Source organism: Aspergillus fumigatus, chromosome 5 (genome assembly GCF_000002655.1).
Source record: "Aspergillus fumigatus Af293 chromosome 5, whole genome shotgun sequence".
Lineage (NCBI taxonomy): Eukaryota > Fungi > Ascomycota > Eurotiomycetes > Eurotiales > Aspergillaceae > Aspergillus > Aspergillus fumigatus.
In genome coordinates this window covers 3,450,910-3,470,670 of record NC_007198.1, presented here as the reverse complement: position 1 = coordinate 3,470,670, position 19,761 = coordinate 3,450,910, and the positions used below count along the sequence as shown (strand labels likewise).

The following is a 19,761-nucleotide window of genomic DNA, read 5'->3' as shown; positions in this document are numbered from 1 at the left end:
CCATCTCTGTTATTCTGCTATCTCTATCACAAAAACATCATTTAAATCCTGCCAGCAGCATCCCTCTTAACCAGAAACATCCCTTCACAAACCACACAAACACCCTGCTCTTCCCCGCCCCCATCTGCCTCAGCAACAGAAATCTCCCCCACCACATAAATCTTCCTCCCCTGTACTTTCTTAACCTCTGCCTTCGCAACCACCACCCCCGGAACCCTCACCGGTTTCTTATAAATCACATTCAGATAAACTGTGACTGCTCCCCGCCCACGATCTAACCCACTCGCCCGGATCGCAGTCCCCGTAACCTGGTCCAGGACTGTAGCCAGGAACCCACCGTGCGCGATATCGGGCTGCCCTGATACGCCGGCGCCGAGGTGGAGGAGGAGGTAGCCTCGTTCTCGTCCTCCCTCCTGCCCTCGTTCTCGTGGGATTGCGTTTGCGTTGGCCTCACTTGGACTAACATCCGACGCTGGGGTATGAGAATGAGCCGGCTGGTAAATGAAGATGGACTTGAGGATTCCGTTGTTGGATCTGAGGGTCGAGTGGAAAAAGGCGTCTGGGTTGCGCGGGTGGTTGACCCTCAAATCAGGCTGAGAGAGGATCTCTGCGCATTTGGGGATGGTGCTAAAGAAGTCGAGTGTTTCTCGTGTAGCTGTAGGATCTGGCCTATAGGTAGCTCTCATGATTTCTCCAGCTGGCATGTCGAATGGTGCTGGTCCGAATTGTGATTAGTTGAGTAGAGCAATTTGTTTGAATTTCTGGAGGCGATGATAACTCGTTGCTAACAGTATGAAGACTTCCCTGATTATCATATTAGAATCCACAGAGTCAAGGTGCGTAGAATTCCAGGAAGTGATCCCTCTCTTGCGGGCCTACCGCGGGTTATCTCACTATGGTTGTATACCGATGAACCGAGGCACGTCCATGCGGAGTCCAATACTCTGGACTTTGGGGACTATTTAACAAATCTTGCTTCCTTCCAAACTACTACCTTACATACAACGAGGCAAGCTATAAACGACCTCCCAGCAGTAGCCGTGCGGAACAAAGGACTTAGACAAAAGTGACCATAAACTGTACGTTCTTTTGAAGGCATATGAGTAATAACAGAATATACCGCAATAGCGGTTCTGAAGACGTAATCACAGGGTTGGCAGAATGTACAGTGTCGATCGACATAGGCAAATTGCCCAGAAGAAGCGTATTTAATGAATCGTGGTAAAGTCAGGCGGCCGGAGGCTGGGTGCTATCTGAAGGGAAACTGAATCAAAATCAAAACAAAAAGGTATCAACAAATCAAGAAGAAGGGGGAATCGACGTTGAATTCATAGTACACAGGGGCGGGCTTTGAACATGGGGAAACGTCACGTCCGAGACACTAAAATTGAACAGTCAAGAGAATCGAAAAAGGGTGCGAGGGATTTAAAAGCAATTGAGCGTGCTCTTCTTCTTCTTCTTGTTCAGCGCATTCATCCGCTCTTCGAGCTGGGCTCGGGCAGCCTCGGCTTCGCGGCGGGCATTGCGTTCTTCCTCGACGGCCTGAAGTGAGAGGCGCTGCGAGTTGCGCTCCTTGCGAAGGGCCGTCAACTCCTCTTCCAGTTGCCATGCCTTCTTCTTCCAGGCCTCGCAGTCGGCCTTGACTTTGTTACTCTGCGCTTCAAGATCGCCCAGAGCTTCTTCCAAAGTGGCAGTGAGTTGCTTCTCCGCATTGAGATGTTTTTCTATCGTGCGGATACGAGCCTCCTGGTCTTCCACAATTTGGACGCTGACCAGTTCCTTGCTGGTGTGGCGAGAGTTTGGAGGAGAGACACTACCGTTGGTGGCAGACTGTATAGTCGGCAGAGGCGGAAGAGGAATGGCAGGTGGCGGCGAAGGGAGAGAGGTTGCCGAAGTACTCTTCCGCAGATTCGAGGTCAACGAGCTGGTGCGGTCATGCGAACTATCCTGGCCGGCACCATTCTTGAGTTGAAGCTAAAGTCCATTAGTCGGGATCCGTATTGCAGTATGTAACACAGCAGTGCTTACCTCAAGCTGTTCAATCCGCATGCGATATGTCTCAATTTCTTTCTCATACGTCGCAATCTTGGCCTTGGCTTCTTCCAAAGCCTGATCGCGCTCATGCTGGATGACGGAGAGACGGTTGTTGTGCTGGTCGAAGCTGTTGGTGATCTGTTCCTCTAGCTCTTCCACCAGACGCAGGCTCTTTTCTTTCTCGGCGGTGATCTCCTCGATGAGCGCGTCCTTCTTCTTGACTTGCTCTTCTTTACGCTGAAGGGTATCCTCCAGCGTGGCGACGAGGATGGCAAGTTCGTTCACCTTTGCGTCCTTGGCCGCCTCGCGCTGGGTAAGGTCTTCCAACTTGTTGGCATCGCCCTTCTTGGCTTCGAGCTGCTTGCGAAGATCTTCGTTTGCATCTATCAGCTCGGCATACTTGTCGGAAAAGTGTTGCTTTTGCGTGAGGATATCTTGGATTTGGTCTGCGAGGTTGTCCGCGGTAACATCGGAATTGAGAAGTTCTGAAACCATCTTCAGAAGCTTCACCAGCTCATTCCGCGATGTCTCAATTTCAGATGTCAGACTCTTCATCGCCTCCTCATGCTCGGCATTCTTCTCCGCAATCCGCGAGTCATACTCGGCCTGCGCCACTGCCTTAGCGCGCTCCTCGAGTTCAGCCAATTCAGTCTTATGTAATTCCTGCAAAGACTCGAGGTCCTTCTTGTGAGATTCAGCGGCCGATTTGTGGATCTCAATCTCTTTCTCCAGTTCAGACACACGAGACTGGAACCCTTCAGCCTCACCGCTGGCCCTGTCCTTGGTCGCAAGAAGATCCGACAGCTGCTCCTGCGCGGTCTTGTGCGATTGCTCGAGAGCAGCAATTTTTTGAAGATGAGCAGCAGCGGTAGCCTCGTGCTCTTCAATCTTCTGCTTCAAACTCTCTACCAGCTTTTGTTGCTGTAATCTCTCAGCCTCCAGCCCTCTGGCAGCAGCCTCCTTCGCAGCAGCAGCCTCGTCCACGGCGGCACGCTCTAAGCGCATGGCATCTGCAGCTGCCATGGCCTTGTCCAGGTCAGCCAAGGTGGCACTGAGTTGCTGCTCGGAAGCTTGCAGGGATTTGACGGCGTTCTCATGCTTGCTCTTCCACTCTACCAATTCACCTTGAAGATCATCGATCTTCTTGTCTTGCTCCTCCGCGTGCGCATCCTGAGCCTTGGCAGCTGCCTCCTGAGTCTTCAGGAGACCCTTCAATTCAGCGATCTCGGCGAGCAGCTTCTTTTCGCGCGACTCGTGCGCCTCTCTGAGCTCGTTAATCAGGTTCTCCTGCTGGACTACCTGATCCCGCAACTGGGATACTAGGCCCATATCCACAGAAGGTGTACCTCCTTGCAAGCTGGACCGCTCACGGGTGAGGCCAGAGATGATCGTCGCCTTCATCTCCATTTCTTTCTTTACGCTCTGATTTTCCGCCTCCAACGACTGGATGCGTTCCATACGCGAGTGCAGCTCATGCATCGCCGCGTCAAGATGAACCTCAAAGTTCTGCATTGTGTCGGGCTGGCCTTCGAATTTTTCGATCGCGATGTTCTTCAGGGCAGCAAGCGAGCGATGCGCACGATCCACCGTCGACATGAGGCTCTGGCTGCTCTTCCTTCGGATGACATTCGTCTTGAAGCCCGGGGTAGTTGGCGGAGAGGCAGACTTGGATTTCTGAAGCTCGGATTTGAGCGTCTCCACCAGAGCAAGGGCACCTTCATGCTCGGCCTGCAGCTCGGCATACTTTTGGGTCATAAGTTGAACGCCTTCCTGGTGCTCGGAAAGTAGCTGACGCATCCGCTCTATTTCGAGCGAGTTCTTCTCATTGTGGGACGCCTGCGAGTCCACGGGAATTTCTGCGGCGGGCTCATGATGCCCGTTAGTAGAGGGTTCTTGCGAAGCAGCAGGCTCCCCGACCAAGGATAACTCCGAGGAGAGTGATTGCGAGAACGAGTGTTGTTTTCCACTCTTCGAGTCGGGGGCCTTCGCATCCTCTAAAAAAGACACTGGTCGAGAAGCAGTGACTGGGGAAATGAGTCCCTGGACAGCAGAGGCCGGATGGCGCACTTCATCCGCAGCGTCCTGTTGCAGTTTGGCTAACGCCCTGAGCGCCTCTTCATATTTGGCCTCCAACAGTTCGTATTGGTTTACCGTGGTCTCGTGCTGCAGGCGCAGGTCCAAGAGCTCTTGGGAGACGGTCTCAAGCTTATCAGCAACGATCTTCGACTCAGTAAGACTAGGAGACTGGGCTCGAGGCTCCGCATTGGGATCGGTTTCCAAGCGACTCGTTACCCTTTCCAAAACCTCCAAATCAGAGCCGTCAACGTGAGCAGTCGTCACCGCTTCGACAATTGATTCCTCTTCAATGTCTGGGACGGTCTCCGCGAGATCCTCGTCTGATTCAGGAATCGCCGTTTCGGCGGCTTCGGTCAAAACTTCGAGGGTGGTGGCTCTCTGACGGGAATTGCGGGTGCTCCTCGCAGCAGCAGGAGAATCCATTTCTTCCTGAAGGTCATCGTGACTGGCGCCGTTCTGGTGGACATGATCCAGCTCATAGAGAAGACTATCGAGTTTGCCGAGACTCCGCTGACGCTCAATCACATGTTCCAAGCGTTCAACCTCTCGCTGCATGAGCTCCATGTCTTGGTCGGCTTCTGCGAGACGCTCTTCCAGTGTGGAAATGTACTCTTCGCACCCCGCTTCGCTTTCGCGCGCACGGCTGAGTTCTTTGCGCAGCTCCGCAATGATCGCCGTGTATTTCTCCTCGCCCGAAGACTGGTCATCAAGTCGAGACTCCAACTCGTGCATATAGGACTCGGTGCTGGCCTCACGGTCGAGAAGTTTCTGGATGCGCGCTTGCAGTTGGGCGTTGACAGTCTCGACATAGGCGCATTTGGTCTCGCGTTCCAAGAGAGTGCTCTCCGTCACCGCCAAGGAGGATCGCGTATTGGATAAGGAGGATTCAAGGCTCTGGATTGTTTTCTCATACTCGAGAACAACCTGTTCGACGGATTGGGCAAAAGAGTGAGACCGCTTCAGTCGCTCCACCGAGCTCTTGCCAACGGCCGAGGCAACATCGTCTGCTTCTCCATTGGTGGAGTGCTCCGAATCGCGAGCGAGTTCAGAAATCAGCTTAGCATGTCGTTGGCTCAGCGCGTTATAACTTTCTTGCACGTCAAGGAGTTGATTTTGAAGCTCCTTCTCCCTTTCATTTTGACGCTCAGCCCTCTCTTGCGGTCCAGCAGCCCGTCGGTCATTGTCCTCGGCGATACGGATCTGCTGTCTCAGAAAGGCAACCTCGGCCTTGAGCCTCTCGATCACTGCATGCTTGTCACTTTCGTCGGCAATATGCTGGATTTGCGGCTTGCTCTGGATGGCCCTCGCCCTCTGTGCGTATTGCACGGTATTCAGAGTTTCGCTGAGGTGGAATTCCGCAGGTGTAACACAAGCAACCATATATGTGTAAGCATTGCCGCCGAGAGAATCTTGGAGGAGCCGGGTGAGCTTCGAATCGCGGTAGGAGACGTGGGCGCCTGATTGACGAGAAGAAAGCTGAGAGATGACCTTGCCCAGGGCAGCTAGACCAGCATTGATGGAGATACCCTCTCGTGCGCGTTCGCCGGAAGCACCAGTGTTCTTCAGCCGCTCGCTTCCTGCCAGATCGACAAAGTGCAATTTGCTATCGACCGTGACGGACGCATCGGAGCCGGAAAGCACCTCGACCGGCATGGACATCCGTTTCTCTTTCGGCGATGTAATTGAGCTTGCGGATTTCCGTTGCACAAGATTGAGACTGAAGACTGCGTGGGATCGGGAGGACTTTGCGTTGATCGCGGTGGAATCAGTCTGACGAATCGAGGAGCCGAAGCTCAGGGCGTTCATCAAATCCTCGAATGAATTGATGTTGACTTGGTGCAGGCCCGTCAGAATGATGCGACCTTTGGCATCCTCGCGGATCGCTACCGAGCCGCGATCACTCATAGGGGTTGATTCAGGGAGGAGAAGATCTCGCAATTGTTCGTTGTAGATCTGCAAGCAAGTTAGCAAACAGTTTCGACTGCAAGCTTCGGAGTCGGTCCTAAGGTGTCGTACTTCCACATAGCTGGCTTTCAACTGCCAGTTTTTTTCGGCAGTCGCCCGCCCAAAGCTCGAAGTCGAGCTGATCGAGTATCGAGCCGGTGTACGAAGGCCGGTCGAGCTGTTGCGATTGTGTTTAGCCGGGCCGTCGAGTTTCTCAAAGAGGAGCTGGGCCGCGCGAGGAATGATACCTAAGACTAGTATTAGCTAAAGTCCCGCATGAGCTAAATATGCCGCGATCCCGACGAACCCATTGATTGTGTATCGTGTTGCTCGCTGGGGCCAGACGTTCCCATGGTGTACGATTTGCCGGCCCCCGACTGACCGTAGGCCAGGATGGAAACATTGTAGCCTTGGAGGAATGAGCTCACGCTGTCGCTCAGATATTCCCAGATGCCATTCTGATCCGTAGTTTCGGGAAACACGCGATCAAACACGAACAACTTCCGGCCTTGTGGGACATCGACCGCAAGACTGGTCGGCGACGTGACATGAACCATCGACCGCTGGAAACGTTGCGGAATCAACTCGTAACCGGGATCGGTGGGTTTTAGCGGGGGCCGTACACGAACCGCTGTAATCACATCAGCTTGCTGGTTCAGACGCATGACTCTCCCTTGTCCCTCGCACGTTCGGAGCCATATTGCCCGGGACACATACCGACTTTGACCGCTGTTTTGCCATCCTCGTCGGAGGCCCGACTTCCTCCGCCAACTTTACTGCTCATACTCAGACGGCTGGTACTTCGCGGGGTCCGCATGATGCCACTGAAAGGCCGCTGCGGCGTAGCCGTGGTGGGCGAGCCCGGCGGCGAGACCGTCATGTTGTTCTGCGGGGGGTGGACTGCAATGCGCGCTTGACGTCAGAGAAAAGAAGGCTTGACTGGAACTCGAACGTAATGTATGAGTTGTCAGAAAGCGGACAGAGAGGGTGTCATGAGTCGTAATCGTAGAGGGGTCGATTTATGATTCGTTGCGTGGTATGTTTTTGTCGTGTCGGTGCTGAGTTGGCCGGGTAGGTAGGCTTTCGTCTGAAATGCGCGCGATTTGTCGTCCTGCGGCAATCGGCGAGCTTGACGATGAATTGATAATTCTCTATGTGCAGTGGAAGCGGAAGGAGGGAATTGAGATGAGATCTGTGCATACCGAGAGAGAGACAAGCATTAGTTTTCGGATGGAAACCCCTGAAGGAATCTGGCCGCCAATAATTCAATTATAGAGTTTGGGGGTGCTGGGGAATGCGCACGCCGCAGGAGAGACAACGAAACATACATACACACAAAAGACTTGAGGCAGGCTCAAGGAGTGAGGATATCGCAGCAAGGCGATCAGAATGAGCGGAAAGAAAAAGGTAACCTCCCGACAGAGCAAGAAAGGAGAAGCAAAGGAAGGGAGTGAAGGAGGGAAAAGAACAAGCCGCCGTTGCCAGGTGCGGGAACAGCCAACAGTAAGTCGTCCGTCCCTAGGTACGGCGTAGTCGCTGGCTAGTTGCTAGACTACTTAGCGACAATCCAATGGTATTATTATAATGATGAGATGAGGTACACACTGAACTCCTGAAAAGAGCTGGCAACGGACGCACTAGATAGACTAAACCACCTCTTTACGGAGTAGACCGTTAGCCGATCTACTAAGGTAGGTGCTAATGCCTATTCGAGTAGCGCAATCAACCTGGACTGAGACTGAGACGAGTCAAGACTTTATTTAAGTTGGAGCGTTTGGAGAGGTTTGCAGCGAACGAGAAAGCGAGCAGTGCGCTGTTTGATGGTGGGAGGCCGAGCTTTACCAGGGCGGGTTAGCAGGGTAGGTATCAATGGGACGACTGCCGTCTCAATCGAGCACCATGGGGAGATTAGCAGCCACATCATTATTAACAAGGGACATCATTCAGGTCAATCGTTATCAATTACTTGGAGATCTCACATTGTGTCTATAATTATTATGGAGTTCATCGAAGAAGAACCGACATCAGGAAGGAGTTGGACACATCCAAAAATACGTCGGCTGTACTCCGTAACCGTACCTTGATACCTCATTCGACTCAACTTACGACCGCAGGAGGACGCCAGGGGAAAACCAGTGGGGACGGACCCAGAGAGGCCTAGACTGGCTTAGTGAGCGACTGGGGGAAGGATTCATTATTTTTCAATATGAACCGACTCACAGATCAACTGTCTCAAATAAGAGTCTCCTACTAAGTCTACGGAGTACGCACTTGTCGGGTGCGTTCCTGATCGGTTCGTCAACAGTGCACCACCTTGTCTTACTGCTGTCAACCACGGCTTCCCACATGGCCCGGAATGAGGTTCCACGGTTTGCTATAGTGGAGTAACGGTGGACACTTTGATAAATTAATCCAGAAACCAGAAGCCTTGTCTTGGTGGCTCGGTGGGATCGGATATCCGCATGGTTCTTTGCCGAAGGATGCAATAATTGTCGAGTCGTGAGAATGCATAATCAAGTTCATATGACATTATGGCTGACTGACCTGGCCCTGGGAAACACCTCGCAAACGGAACAGTACTCGATAGTCGAGCAGCGTTTGTTCGATTATTAATGTGATGAAGCGGATAGAACACATGGCCCATGTAGATACGCCATATACTGTGTACATTGAAAGTCTCCCAGAGTAGTATGGTGGCTGTTATCCACGGACCACATGTCATCGCATGTTCCTGCATCTGTCACTGCGAAAAATGAGAAGTAAACTAGATGGTGAAACCATCGGTGATTCAAGTGCCGTCAAGCAGGACGATCCTGAAGGCTAGGTTCTTGCCATTTGCCGAGTGTCAGAGACTCCTGAAAAAGTGATAACGATTCAACGCATCTACCTTAGTAGCATCCTACGGCTTAATTCATCGAGTTTGCAAGCTTCTTCCTCTTTCCGCAGGCAACGATCATAGATCTCCCGTCAAACCTCATCTTGCCGAAAACTTCCAGCTCAGAAGCTCAGAGAAATCCACATATCAAGCGATTTGCTGCTCCGTTACACTCTCTCATACGTATTACTTGAAACAAGGCAGAAAATTAGCATAAGCACTTAACTACTCAAGTGTACTTATATGTATCCAGATGACACCTGACTTGAAAGTTGTATCCCCAGGCCTGAACTTTACAAAGCGCCTTAAATTTCGATCGTCATGTCACATCAACTAACAAACGGGCTGCAAGACAAAAAGGGAAACCAAGTCGACCATCACATCCTCACTCAGGGAGCTGAGATCTGCCACGAGGTTGAGATTCTAGACGAGCGAAAGGATTCATTCAATCATTATCCTTACGATCAGGCAGACATAAGTTACTTAATCATCGTAGTTCAAATCATCGGACACTCTTCTCTTCCAGAGGAGCCTCATCCAGACTAGGTCTTCTAATCCAGATTAGGAACTCAAACACCATAGTCCTGAATACATTGTCAGAGACTCCCCAGATCCGTCCAGTTCAATCGCCAAAAGTCAAATCCTTGCAATTATCCACGGACGAGCTGTTGGGCCGTGCTCTTAAGCTTCTCCCATCCAAATTCGGCATCGAATCCGGATAGCTTGTCAGACAACCAGATAGAATCATAAGCAAGGGGCTTACTTGAGATACGCCACAGCCCTCGGATCCCGGCTCGCAATGCAGATATCGGACAGTGGTAGTGACAGCCCTGCAAGTCGTAAGATCCCTGTCGGATGCAAGGACTCGACACTGATTGCATTTATGGATGGATTGTTACACTAGATGAATTATTGATCGATCGTTTGGGTTTCATCGGGCCATTTTCTTCGAGAGGGTCGGGCATTGAATCGACACTGTCCTACGTATTTCGGAATGATGTACCAAAATACTGTACTCTCCACATCATAACGTATCAGAAATCGAAGTTAGGTGTAGACTTCCCATACGGCTGTCGCAGGAATTAGGTTCCTGCAGTTTGCTTTTCTCCGACGCAAGGGGCTGCGCCCAGATGTGATCTGTCTGCGTTATTTGGAAACAGTATATGGCTATGATGCAAGACTATTTCTGAAGCCCTGCCCTCATAAAAGGGTGTCCTGTATCTGCTACTGAAGGAATAATAGCTCCAGCTTTATGCTAGGAGTGCTATATATGCATGTATCCTCAGATGGATATATAGTATTGCCCTCAAGGGCTCTGCGGCACGCCTTGTGCAACGCAATGAATGTCCATCTACAGCTCATGTCCCTTGGACAGAGACAATGGTCCCTTTTTGACCATGATGGTAAGAACCTCGTAGAGAACATCCGCAGCGGCCCTAAGACACGGTCAATTACATTTCAAATCAAACAGGCAGGGAACATACATGGTAGAAAGCTCTGCATTTGTGTCATAAGCTGGAGCAACCTCGACGATATCCGCACCGATGAAGTTGAGGCCGTCAAGGCCACGGATGATGGTGCGGAGCTCACGGGTCGACCAGCCTCCAGTCTCGGGGGTACCGGTTGCCGGTGCAACTATCCATGGTCAGAAGAGGAATGCTTGACATTTTGTGACAGAAACTCACAAGCAGGGTCCAGGGTATCGATGTCAATGGAAAGGTAGACGGGGTTCTCTGTGCCGACTCGATCTCTGATCTTCTTGATGATTCCTTCGGTTCCTGCTGTACGTCAGCATATTGCTCGGTCGCGCCAGACACTTGTTGAGGCCCTACCGATCGTGTCAATCTCGCGCGCCTCGACGATCTCGAAGCCGCAGTACCCGTCATTCTCATAATCAGAGGGACCAGAAAGGGTCGTCCTGATGCCGGCATGGATGTTGGTGTCGTTCTTCAGGAGGCCTTCCATGGCAGCGTGGTAGAAGTAGGTTCCGTGGTTGATAGCAGCAACCTGGCTGGGCGAGCCGCCAAAGACCTTGGGCTTCCATGTGTCCCTGAGATCTGTCAATTCAAACTCTACCGGTCGTCATGGACATTCACCTACAGATGACTGTCGAAATGGATCACAGTCACGGGCCCGTAAGCCTTGTTGATACTGCGCAGCAACGGCAGTGTGATGGTATGATCACCCCCCAGAGTGATAATCCGCGGCAGAGTCTTTCCGGCCCTGGACAGTCCTTCCGCATCCGCATCGGTGAAAGGCTTGCGCATCAGCAGGCTGTTATGTCCTTCTTCAATCTGCTGGATGGCCCAAGCATTGTCGTATCTAGACCAGTTAGCACGGTCAAAAATATTTTTGAGAGATAAGAGACATACGACGTCACCGGAATATCACCACAATCCAAAACCTTGAGCTCACTGACGAATGGATTCGCTTCCAGCGGTACATTGTAGCCACCGCTAAACCCCAATTTGCGTGAGCCTTGCCAAACCACCATCGTAAGCATGGGTAGTCATCGTCACAACGTACTAGAGATTAAGACGGCGAGAACCTTGTCTGATGCCACTCGGGCCGAACCTTGCACCAGGTCTGTATGATGTGCCGGTATCAAAGGGAGCGCCTGAACTGTTGTGAGCACTCCACAAAAGAGGCCCATTGGAACAGAGTCAAACTCACCGACGAAAGCGATATCATATTTTTCTGCCTCGCTGGACAGACAAGGGAAGTAAGGCAGACGACCGAACGTCGAGATGCCAGAGAAGACGGAGTCGGCCTGAGTACCACCATCGCCTGGGATAGTATTGTACCAGAGACTTTGATGCGGGCCAGCGATGGTCTTTTGCCGATGATCGCTATGCGCAGACGCAATGGCGGAAAGCGCCAAAAGACTGAGCGTGGAAGTGATCATGTTGCAGTACTAGAGTGATTATGTCTAAGGACCTTGTGGTTGAGCAAGATACAAGATACCATAGGCTACGAAGGAGGATGGATATATTTATGACCGCACAGTCGCATGCACATTGCCTGTCCATTCCGTGTATGATCATTCTCGCAGATGAGTCCTCCGATTTCGCACAGGTGGACGACGCTGCAATCATTGGAGAATATTCTGGTACGGTATCATCTCTCCAGACAACTTCCAATATCGTACAAATAAAGTCAATCGAGCTGCAGAGGTTCATCACCCGGTGGGCCCGACTCGCAAACGGCTGACGGTCTGAGTTTCTGCACTTGATCAAATCCAGGTAATAGCAGGAGAACTAATGCTCAGCTAGGCAGAGTCCAGAGTCCCTATCTGCAAAAACGCATTCAGCCAACAGGATATATCAGATGCCTCTGGGGCAGGAATGCAGTGTGACATCAGGACCGTCGGCAGAGCTTCGCCTGGGTGGAGACTGGCAAAAGCAATATGCAAAAGCAATCTCGGCACGTTGCTTTCAGATCCCTTCCCGGAAAGGAAGGCCGGAAGAGCATGAAGACAAGGGTCCAGCAATATCAATCACTCAACGAAGCAAGAGACGAATTGATCGCGGAGTTGTTATCAGTTGATAAGTTGATGCTGCCGGCTTATCTCGACGCTATCTCGACGCTATCTCGACGCTATCGTGACGCCGTGGGGGCGTCGCTGATAACACTCAACCCTAATTCAACATTGTCCTCTTAGATTCGTCCGAAGGGTTGGAGAAAGTTAGCTAGCTGCATGCTGAATTGACATTTCGAGTGGATACTCTTTGAAACCAGAATTCCGGGGAAGCAGGGTTTATCTGCAGCCACAGGTCTCGATATGCTTCTCAATCATCCTTCCTTCTCTTGTCATAGGGTGATCTGGACCTTTCCAATATGACCAGAAGAACGAGATAGAGTCAGCAGCAGTGTGCTCTTATCGCCTTATTTCTACCAATAAGCGTCTGCCGACAAGTGGCGTGAAGTTCGTTGACATTAGCTTTAGATAATGGCAGTGCGTCATTCGACACACTGGTACTGTTTGACCTGCCTCGGGTATCTCTGGACATCTCACTGTAGTTAGTGAGAAGCAGGAGGTGTTGCATTCACCTTGCTTGGAGACAACAACTAGTTACCTTGTTTGGTCTATTCCTCCAGTAGCAACTACTATTGTATCTACAACCCCGTCTCGAGACGCTCATGCACATCCATCCGCCGAAAGGCCTTTTCCACCTCCATCTCCCAATTGCTAAAAGCCACGATCAACCACTCCAACGCTCCCACAATATAAAGCGCAATGCACTGCCCCACCCATAGCCCCTTCAGACCCCACCCATGAAACGCAAGCCAGATTCCCAGAGGCAGCGCGCCACAGTAATAGCTGACCAGGTTCACCATGGCACCCACATGCTGCCGGCCCATCCCGCGCAGACTCCCTCCACAGCTCCCATTCAGCCCATCCGCAATCTGGAACAGAGCAACATACGGCAACACCTCGGCCGTCAGCCGCACGACCCCTTCGTCATCGTTGAAGATCCGCGCAAAGTCGTCCCGCGTTCCCATAAGTACAGCCAACACCACCCCGCCAAGTACCATACTCAGCCACGCCGCCGTATTCGCAGCACGAGCAGCACCACCCGCATCCCTGGCCCCGAGAAGATTGCCGACACGCGCCGATGCGGCTACGCCCACCCCAAACGGGATGGTATTGAGGACCTGGTCGGCGGTCATGATCACGCTTTGCGCGGCTAGCGGGATGGTCCCCAAGCGGCCGGCGGCGAGGGCGACGATCTCAAACGCCCACCACTCCGTGCCGACGTGGATGACGCCCAGGAAGGCGAGACGGGCGAATGTGCCGAGGTTGTTGAAGGCTTCGCGCGACCAGCCGCCCCAGCATTCTGAGCCGGCGATGAACCGTGCGTACAGGACGAGGAGGGCAAAGGAGAGCCAGTAGGATATCCCTGTTGCTAAGGGGGCGCCTAGCAGGCCCATCTTGAAGGTGTAGCAGAAGAGATAGTTCAAGAGGGCGTTGAAGGGGGAGGTTATCAGGAGAACGTAGGTTCCCGGCCGCATGATTCCTATCGATTGATCGTCAGCGGGAACTCGACAGACAGGATGGCAAAGACATTACCTTGAGCCTGGAGATACTTCTTCATGACCTCGAAATAGATGTATCCCAGACCTCCGGGAATCAGACACGTGAGAAATCGGGCACTCTCTCGGGAGAGAACCTGATCCTGGCCTAAGAAAACAAACACATGCTCAGAACAAGCCCACAGAATAGCCACGGGGATATAGAAAAGACCAAGGACAAAGAAGCCCCGCTGCAGCAGGATTCCCAGGTCATGCTTGTTCGAGCTCCCTGTGAACGAAGACGAGGCCAGCGTATCCAGGGCGGTTGTGCCTCCCAGCGCAATCATCCACGCCGTGATCATCGCAAACATGAGGGAGAAGGCGGAGGTCGCGAGGTGCTCCGGCGATAAACGTCCGACAATTAGCACGGACGAGGTTTGTAGACTGTTTTGGAGTGTATAGGCTAAAATAACAGGAATGGAGTCCTTGAGCAGGTGCCAGAATTCTGCGATGACAAGGCGTCGGTTTGAGACATTGTGCTCGCTGGTAACGATGGTCTCGCCGTTCAGCTGCCCTGGACTGTCAATGCCTGTTGGCTTCGGCAGGAGATGAGTATACTCGGTTGGGTGGTCTCGCTCGGTGAAGGAGCTATTCCTGCGAGTTGGAGCAAAATTGTCAGACATTTTTGTCGACGATGACAGAAGGCCATGTATAGGATGCAGTGAACAACAACGAGAAGCAACTACTCCGTATATATCACATCATACACCATTATGTCTAGACGAGAAGCCACCCTTTGGGTTGGCAGCAAGCGTCTTCCACGTAGATCGAGGACCCAATTCCCGTTAGATCAGTCTCCTATCGTCATTCTCAAATTTTCAAGACAGGTGCTTCATGGTCTCGCCATGCTAAGCAGCCACAAAAAGCCCATCTGCGCTATCTCAGCGATCGGTGGGACATGCCCACCAGCTAAAGGAGCAGTGTCCAGCATTGGGTAGACGAATGCACTGTCTAGAACTTCCTCTGACTTGCATGACCCACAAAATAGGGCGCAAAAGATAGCCAATGCATGAAACCAGCCTGCAGCACACTGCGTCAAATGGTCCGATCACGGAGCCCTTATCTATGCTGGCCGCCATGGAACAATGCAGATAGTCGTGGAGGCAACGATTTAAGTACAATAATGAACAGTCTGGCTCTCCAAACATTGACCTAAATAGGAAAAGTATTCAGTAACTCTATCCAGGAGTGACGAGGACAAGAGAAGAACCAAGCAATTGGTCAAATAGCCTCGGAGAAACAAAGTCCTCCTCAGTATGTCCCTCCCCCGCGATTGATAACGACCCCTGATGGTGCTCAGGGGCTGTCGATGATGCCGTCGAATATAACATCACTCCGGTTGGAAAAGAAGGATGACAAGTGATTACAATCGAACCCAGATTGAGTAGATTCAGTTAACGAGTAGATTGTCAGGACTTCATTGTAGAACAACTGGAACTTGGCGCATCGGCTCAGGACCAGAAGAGCCATCATCAAGGACTCATCAATTCATGACAGCATCCAATTTCCGGTTAAAAAAAAAAAAAAAAAATAAATAAATAAATATAGAAAATAAAAATGAAAAATGCAATCACTGTCATCAAGCAATCTTCTCTTATCAGTTATCTGCAGCAGATCACTGGCAAGGACAAGGCGCCACTCATCCGGGGCTGTTGCAGGCAGTGGTCGACCGTCTACTAAAGTTCATCGACATGTCAGAAACGTACAGCTATATTGCGCCACCGAGGCCGAATGATTATTTGGAAAAGATGAGTATCTAACGAGCCCTGATATGCTTATCACTTGCGCAGTCTTAGTCAGGCTTTCGGCTTACCAGTTGATCGCTGGAAAAGCGTCCCCAGGAAAGCAGGCACAGATAAGGGAGTTCTCGTTGATATCAAGTCAGCTTTTGATTTGTGGTTAGGTCAATCTATGCTCCTGCAAAGTTGGGTACTTTACCTTTATGGCCCTTTGTATTCCTTGGTGTGGTTGTATATAGCCCGTGTATACCTTTGAATGCCGAGTATTAGCATAGAGGATTACATACCTACAGATCCATCAACAGGACGCTCATTCTAAGATCGAATGCTCCTAATAGACGATGGAAAAAGAACAGATCAAAGTCGATCTAGGAGATTCGCAGAGAATCACCGCAATGGACGAGAAGCAGCCTGTCCCCACGGAGCTGGGAGTCATGGGCGACACTACCCTAGAGCAAAATGGAATCAAGATACATCCTCAGCCGACTTCAGATCCCTTGGACCCGCTGAACTGGTCAAGGCTTGAGAAGCATACTATCTTAGGAATCGTCATGTTCAAGTCAGTCCTCGCAAAGCTCAACGTATAGTCAGCCGTTGCTAATATTTGATGGAAGATATTTCCTCTTCACTTACATCACAACGACAACAGTTCCTTCATTCCCTGAGCTCCAGTCTCAGTTCAGTATCAGTTACTCGGAAGTCAACTGGACCGTCGCAATCCCTGCCCTTGGGCTTTCAGTAGGGCCCCTTTTTTGGACTTCGCTCGGCGATATATACGGCCGTCGCACTATTTTCATCACTGGAACCGTCATTGCTCTCGTGTCGACGATTGGAGTAGCCGTGGCCGGGAGTTATAGCGGATATATGGCCGCTCGATTCTTCCAGGGATTCGGGGTTAGCCCAGCGGCGACGGTTGGGATGGCGATTGGTAGGTACCTCTGTAGTCTGTATAGTCTTGATAACGGTGACGGAGGTACTGACCCAATGTCGACAGTCAATGATCTTTTCTTCGACTATGAACGCGGACAGAAACTGGGCTTGTGGGTTCTGGCAATTGACTCTGGACTATTGCTGGGGCCAACCTGTGAGTGATTCAACGTATCTCTTCCCAGCGGCAGGTGCTAAGTCTTCACAGTCGGTGGCTTTTTGAATGTAGTGAGCGCAGCATGGATCAACTGGTTCAACGCCATTCTCTTCGCTGCCCTGCTGGTCCTCGAACTCTTTCTCATGCCCGAAACCCTGTATCCACGCACAATCATGCTCCAGCGCATGCCGCGGGACGGCCATAAACCCCCGGCCTCTTCAGATATCGAACAAAGCCCAACAGACGAGAAGACCGGGAGCATGGCAACAGCAGCTAGGCCTGCCATTCCAAGAACCAGAGAACTCGGCTTCTTCAATGTCAGACCGGTTCCCGGCATGCGGCATCCCAAACCATGGGACTCTGTCGTTCGCTTTGTCCTCACTTTCCGATTTCCCGTCATCGTTACCAGTGTTATCGGATACTGTTTCCTGTGGTACTGGTGGATTTTGTCGGTCATCACAATGGTTCCTGCGGCCTACGCGTCCTACACCCCGTTGATTCAGGGACTGCTGTTTCTCGGGTTGTTTCTGGGGACAGTGACCTCGGAGATCTGTTGCTCGGGTAGACTGAGTGACTATATCGTTGACCGATTGGCGAAGAGGAATGGCAGCGTGCGCGTCGCGGAGATGCGGTTGTGGCTGGCCTATCCTGCAATCCTCATCACAGCCGGTGAGCTGATTGTTCCGTTAGCTTGCACAAATGGAGGCTAACTCAGATGTCAGTTGGACTTGTTGTCTGGGGTGTCAGTATTGACAAGAATTATCATTGGATGGTTGGTCAAGTCGCGTTCTTCCTATGTAAGTCTGTCCAGATGGAGTGAGGGAGCCACTACTGACAGTCCTCAGTCGCTGCTGGAATCCAGATGGGAAACACCGTCACAAGCAGCTATATCATCGACAGCTATCCCCTTCAGTCAACGAGCATAATCAACTTCTATGCCGTCTTCCTCAACTTGAGCGCCTTCATCAACCCAGTACGTCCCTTTGAATCACTAATTGTGACTGCTGGGTCGCAGCTGACTGATACCTCCAGTTCTTTATTGCGCAATGGCAGGCCACCGCAGGATACACATGGACGTTTGCCACGCAGGCTTTGATTGTCGCGGTTGCTGGAACCGCTGTATTTGCATTCTTGCACTGGTTTGGGGCATCGATGCGTAAGAGGTCACCAGTGCCATCATGGGTGAATCCTGAGTTTGACTCGGGGAATTGATCTGTGTAGATTCCATTGCTAGAATGAGCCTTACTATATATTTTGGGAGGGCTTAATTAATCTTCTACTGTCTTGCATGGACTTCGCTTTCAGTGCTTAGGGAATCTACATGATCTGTAAACCATACAAAGTCTATAGACATAATCTAGACTGCTGTATGTGGCTGTGGTGATGAAGGGCATAGACTGCCTTGTGTAACCGTCCTGATGTTGTGATTGCTTCAGACCAATGCCTATGCGACAGGACCAGTCTGGTTGATCCTCATCATTCACCGTCTTTCAATGCAGCATAACCTGTGTCCCTGGATGCTATGTATTCAATATTAGGTAACTGTGCATTCAGTACTAGGAGATACTGCTTTTTCTCAACTCCCCAGGTAAGTCAACAGTTCTCAGACTCTTTTCGCCATCGCACTCTTTCGCCCTTCTTTCTCGAGCCTACCTTCAAAATGGACATACTCAGGACTAGCAGCCACAGCTCTGGGACATCTCTGACCAATAGCCTCGGGGAAATTTGCGTATAACCCTTCTGGCAAGGACACGTCGACCACCAAGCGTTTCGCATGGTCTACTTGCTAAGCAGGGTCGAGGGCGCCAAAGCTCATTCGTTCCTGGAAATCAGCAGGAATAGAGCGAACCGAACTATCCTACCGTAATGAATTGGTAAGTATTCTCAGGGATTTCAGTCTGAGATTCTTGCAGTTCCTCGAACGCTGACTCTCGTGTCTCTCCCGCAGGCGCTCGTCATATGTGGTGCTTCGCAGGCTGAGACGAACGGCAATTCCCGGCTTGCGGTAATCTGAGGATCGTCGTTTAGCCAGTGGCAGAAAGAGATCACAGTGGTACAGCACAAACCATTATGCACAGATAATGGTTCAGCGTCCGTCTGCTGGTATCCAGAATCGTGCATTCCCTGCTCTACGTTTCGTTGATTCGAAGTCTCTTTAGATGACTTCGAAATGGCATTATCAAAGCAATCAGCAGTTTCTTGCAGCCATGCTCCGCAACTGCCCCTAATTTCCACTTCAAAGATTTAGCCGGTTGTGTTCTGGAGAGCCATTGAGAGTCCTTCTATCTGGTTGCGCATAAACGGAACTTGCGCGGCAGTAAGCCTGATGAAGACGATTGAGGAACGGACTTATTGCTATTACAGCAGCGTCCCCATACAGAGGGACGCTCATCTCAGACATGGAAAAGATGTGTTTCACTCTGAACAGGCTCGTCCCACTCCTCGCGGCTTGACACTCTCTGTTTCAAATAGACGCGAATCCACAAATGGACGTACTCCACATGCAGAGATTCAGGAGAACCCAGATGAGCCCATATCAATACGGAGAATCCAGTGATCTAAAGAAGTGAGCTGTGTCGTCGCTCATCCGGATGCCACCGGAAGTTCAATGTGAAAAATCCTCATGGATGGGATCAGATCCACCCTGACTAGCACTTCCGCATTACCCGTGATGCCGTTGATGCTCAGTGCCTTTTCCTTTAGAAGGTCCCTTCCGAGTCTGCGTGAGTCCAGTGGCAGGGCTCACAACCACAGGCCAGATGGGACCTTACATCGGGACGCACTCGCGAAACAGATGACCTATTCAGGAGCCTCTCGCAGGCGGACTCCAATTGCAAGCTCTCTATTCTCATCGGACAGGCAGCGCAAGACTCGGATTTTATGCCACCTTGGTTTGTTTTACCTAGTGAGGCACTCAGGGTTAACTGGTCTCGCTC

General features: G+C 51.3%; 5 protein-coding genes across 5 annotated transcripts; 1 reads left to right on the top strand and 4 right to left on the bottom strand.

Moving 5' to 3' along the window:
• Positions 1-41: 41 nt before the first annotated feature.
• AFUA_5G13200 (PaaI family thioesterase) lies at positions 42-704 on the bottom strand (the record flags this gene model as incomplete). The annotated part of the gene is made up of 1 exon (XM_748241.1): positions 42-704. The coding sequence occupies one exon, from the start codon at positions 702-704 to the stop codon at positions 42-44; it is 663 nt and encodes a 220-aa protein (XP_753334.1).
• Positions 705-944: 240 nt separating this feature from the next.
• On the bottom strand, positions 945-7,849 carry AFUA_5G13190 (uncharacterized protein). Its single transcript, XM_077804887.1, has 6 exons — positions 7,387-7,849; positions 6,772-7,246; positions 6,362-6,685; positions 6,127-6,302; positions 2,029-6,063; positions 945-1,974 (listed from the first exon to the last, which is right to left on the bottom strand). Exons 2-6 carry the CDS (start codon positions 6,932-6,934, stop codon positions 1,426-1,428), a joined length of 5,247 nt encoding a protein of 1,748 aa, XP_077661023.1. The 5' UTR covers positions 6,935-7,246; positions 7,387-7,849; the 3' UTR covers positions 945-1,425.
• Positions 7,850-10,018: 2,169 nt separating this feature from the next.
• Positions 10,019-11,889, bottom strand: AFUA_5G13180 (agmatinase). Its single transcript, XM_748243.2, has 8 exons — positions 11,603-11,889; positions 11,456-11,546; positions 11,302-11,385; positions 11,030-11,251; positions 10,762-10,979; positions 10,615-10,707; positions 10,414-10,564; positions 10,019-10,365 (listed from the first exon to the last, which is right to left on the bottom strand). Exons 1-8 carry the CDS (start codon positions 11,832-11,834, stop codon positions 10,281-10,283), a joined length of 1,176 nt encoding a protein of 391 aa, XP_753336.1. The 5' UTR covers positions 11,835-11,889; the 3' UTR covers positions 10,019-10,280.
• Positions 11,890-12,978: 1,089 nt separating this feature from the next.
• Positions 12,979-14,945, bottom strand: AFUA_5G13170 (MATE family efflux transporter). Its single transcript, XM_748244.2, has 2 exons — positions 14,001-14,945; positions 12,979-13,947 (listed from the first exon to the last, which is right to left on the bottom strand). The coding sequence occupies exons 1-2, from the start codon at positions 14,623-14,625 to the stop codon at positions 13,046-13,048; spliced, it is 1,527 nt and encodes a 508-aa protein (XP_753337.1). The 5' UTR covers positions 14,626-14,945; the 3' UTR covers positions 12,979-13,045.
• Positions 14,946-15,627: 682 nt separating this feature from the next.
• Positions 15,628-18,227, top strand: AFUA_5G13160 (uncharacterized protein). Its single transcript, XM_077804886.1, has 7 exons — positions 15,628-16,300; positions 16,356-16,669; positions 16,736-16,825; positions 16,877-17,494; positions 17,548-17,622; positions 17,671-17,798; positions 17,858-18,227. The coding sequence occupies exons 1-7, from the start codon at positions 16,083-16,085 to the stop codon at positions 18,035-18,037; spliced, it is 1,623 nt and encodes a 540-aa protein (XP_077661022.1). The 5' UTR covers positions 15,628-16,082; the 3' UTR covers positions 18,038-18,227.
• Positions 18,228-19,761: the final 1,534 nt, after the last annotated feature.

What these genes read in the sequence shown, in the direction of transcription:
- AFUA_5G13190 (XM_077804887.1), bottom strand. Translation starts at nt 6,934, where the DNA reads ATGACGGTCTCGCCGCCGGGCTCGCCCACCACGGCTACGCCGCAGCGG. An exon ending in ACACGATACACAATCAATGG is followed by an intron (nt 6,303 to 6,361) that starts GTTCGTCGGGAT and finishes TACTAGTCTTAG; the next exon opens with GTATCATTCCTCGCGCGGCC. An exon ending in TGCGGATTGAACAGCTTGAG is followed by an intron (nt 1,975 to 2,028) that starts GTAAGCACTGCT and finishes AATGGACTTTAG; the next exon opens with CTTCAACTCAAGAATGGTGC.
- AFUA_5G13160 (XM_077804886.1), top strand. Translation starts at nt 16,083, where the DNA reads ATGGAAAAAGAACAGATCAAAGTCGATCTAGGAGATTCGCAGAGAATC. An exon ending in TTAGGAATCGTCATGTTCAA is followed by an intron (nt 16,301 to 16,355) that starts GTCAGTCCTCGC and finishes ATTTGATGGAAG; the next exon opens with ATATTTCCTCTTCACTTACA. An exon ending in TGCAATCCTCATCACAGCCG is followed by an intron (nt 17,495 to 17,547) that starts GTGAGCTGATTG and finishes CTCAGATGTCAG; the next exon opens with TTGGACTTGTTGTCTGGGGT.
- AFUA_5G13170 (XM_748244.2), bottom strand. Translation starts at nt 14,625, where the DNA reads ATGTCTGACAATTTTGCTCCAACTCGCAGGAATAGCTCCTTCACCGAG. An exon ending in GAAGTATCTCCAGGCTCAAG is followed by an intron (nt 13,948 to 14,000) that starts GTAATGTCTTTG and finishes ATCAATCGATAG; the next exon opens with GAATCATGCGGCCGGGAACC.
- AFUA_5G13180 (XM_748243.2), bottom strand. Translation starts at nt 11,834, where the DNA reads ATGATCACTTCCACGCTCAGTCTTTTGGCGCTTTCCGCCATTGCGTCT. An exon ending in CGATACCCTGGACCCTGCTT is followed by an intron (nt 10,565 to 10,614) that starts GTGAGTTTCTGT and finishes GACCATGGATAG; the next exon opens with TTGCACCGGCAACCGGTACC. An exon ending in AATGCAGAGCTTTCTACCAT is followed by an intron (nt 10,366 to 10,413) that starts GTATGTTCCCTG and finishes ACCGTGTCTTAG; the next exon opens with GGCCGCTGCGGATGTTCTCT.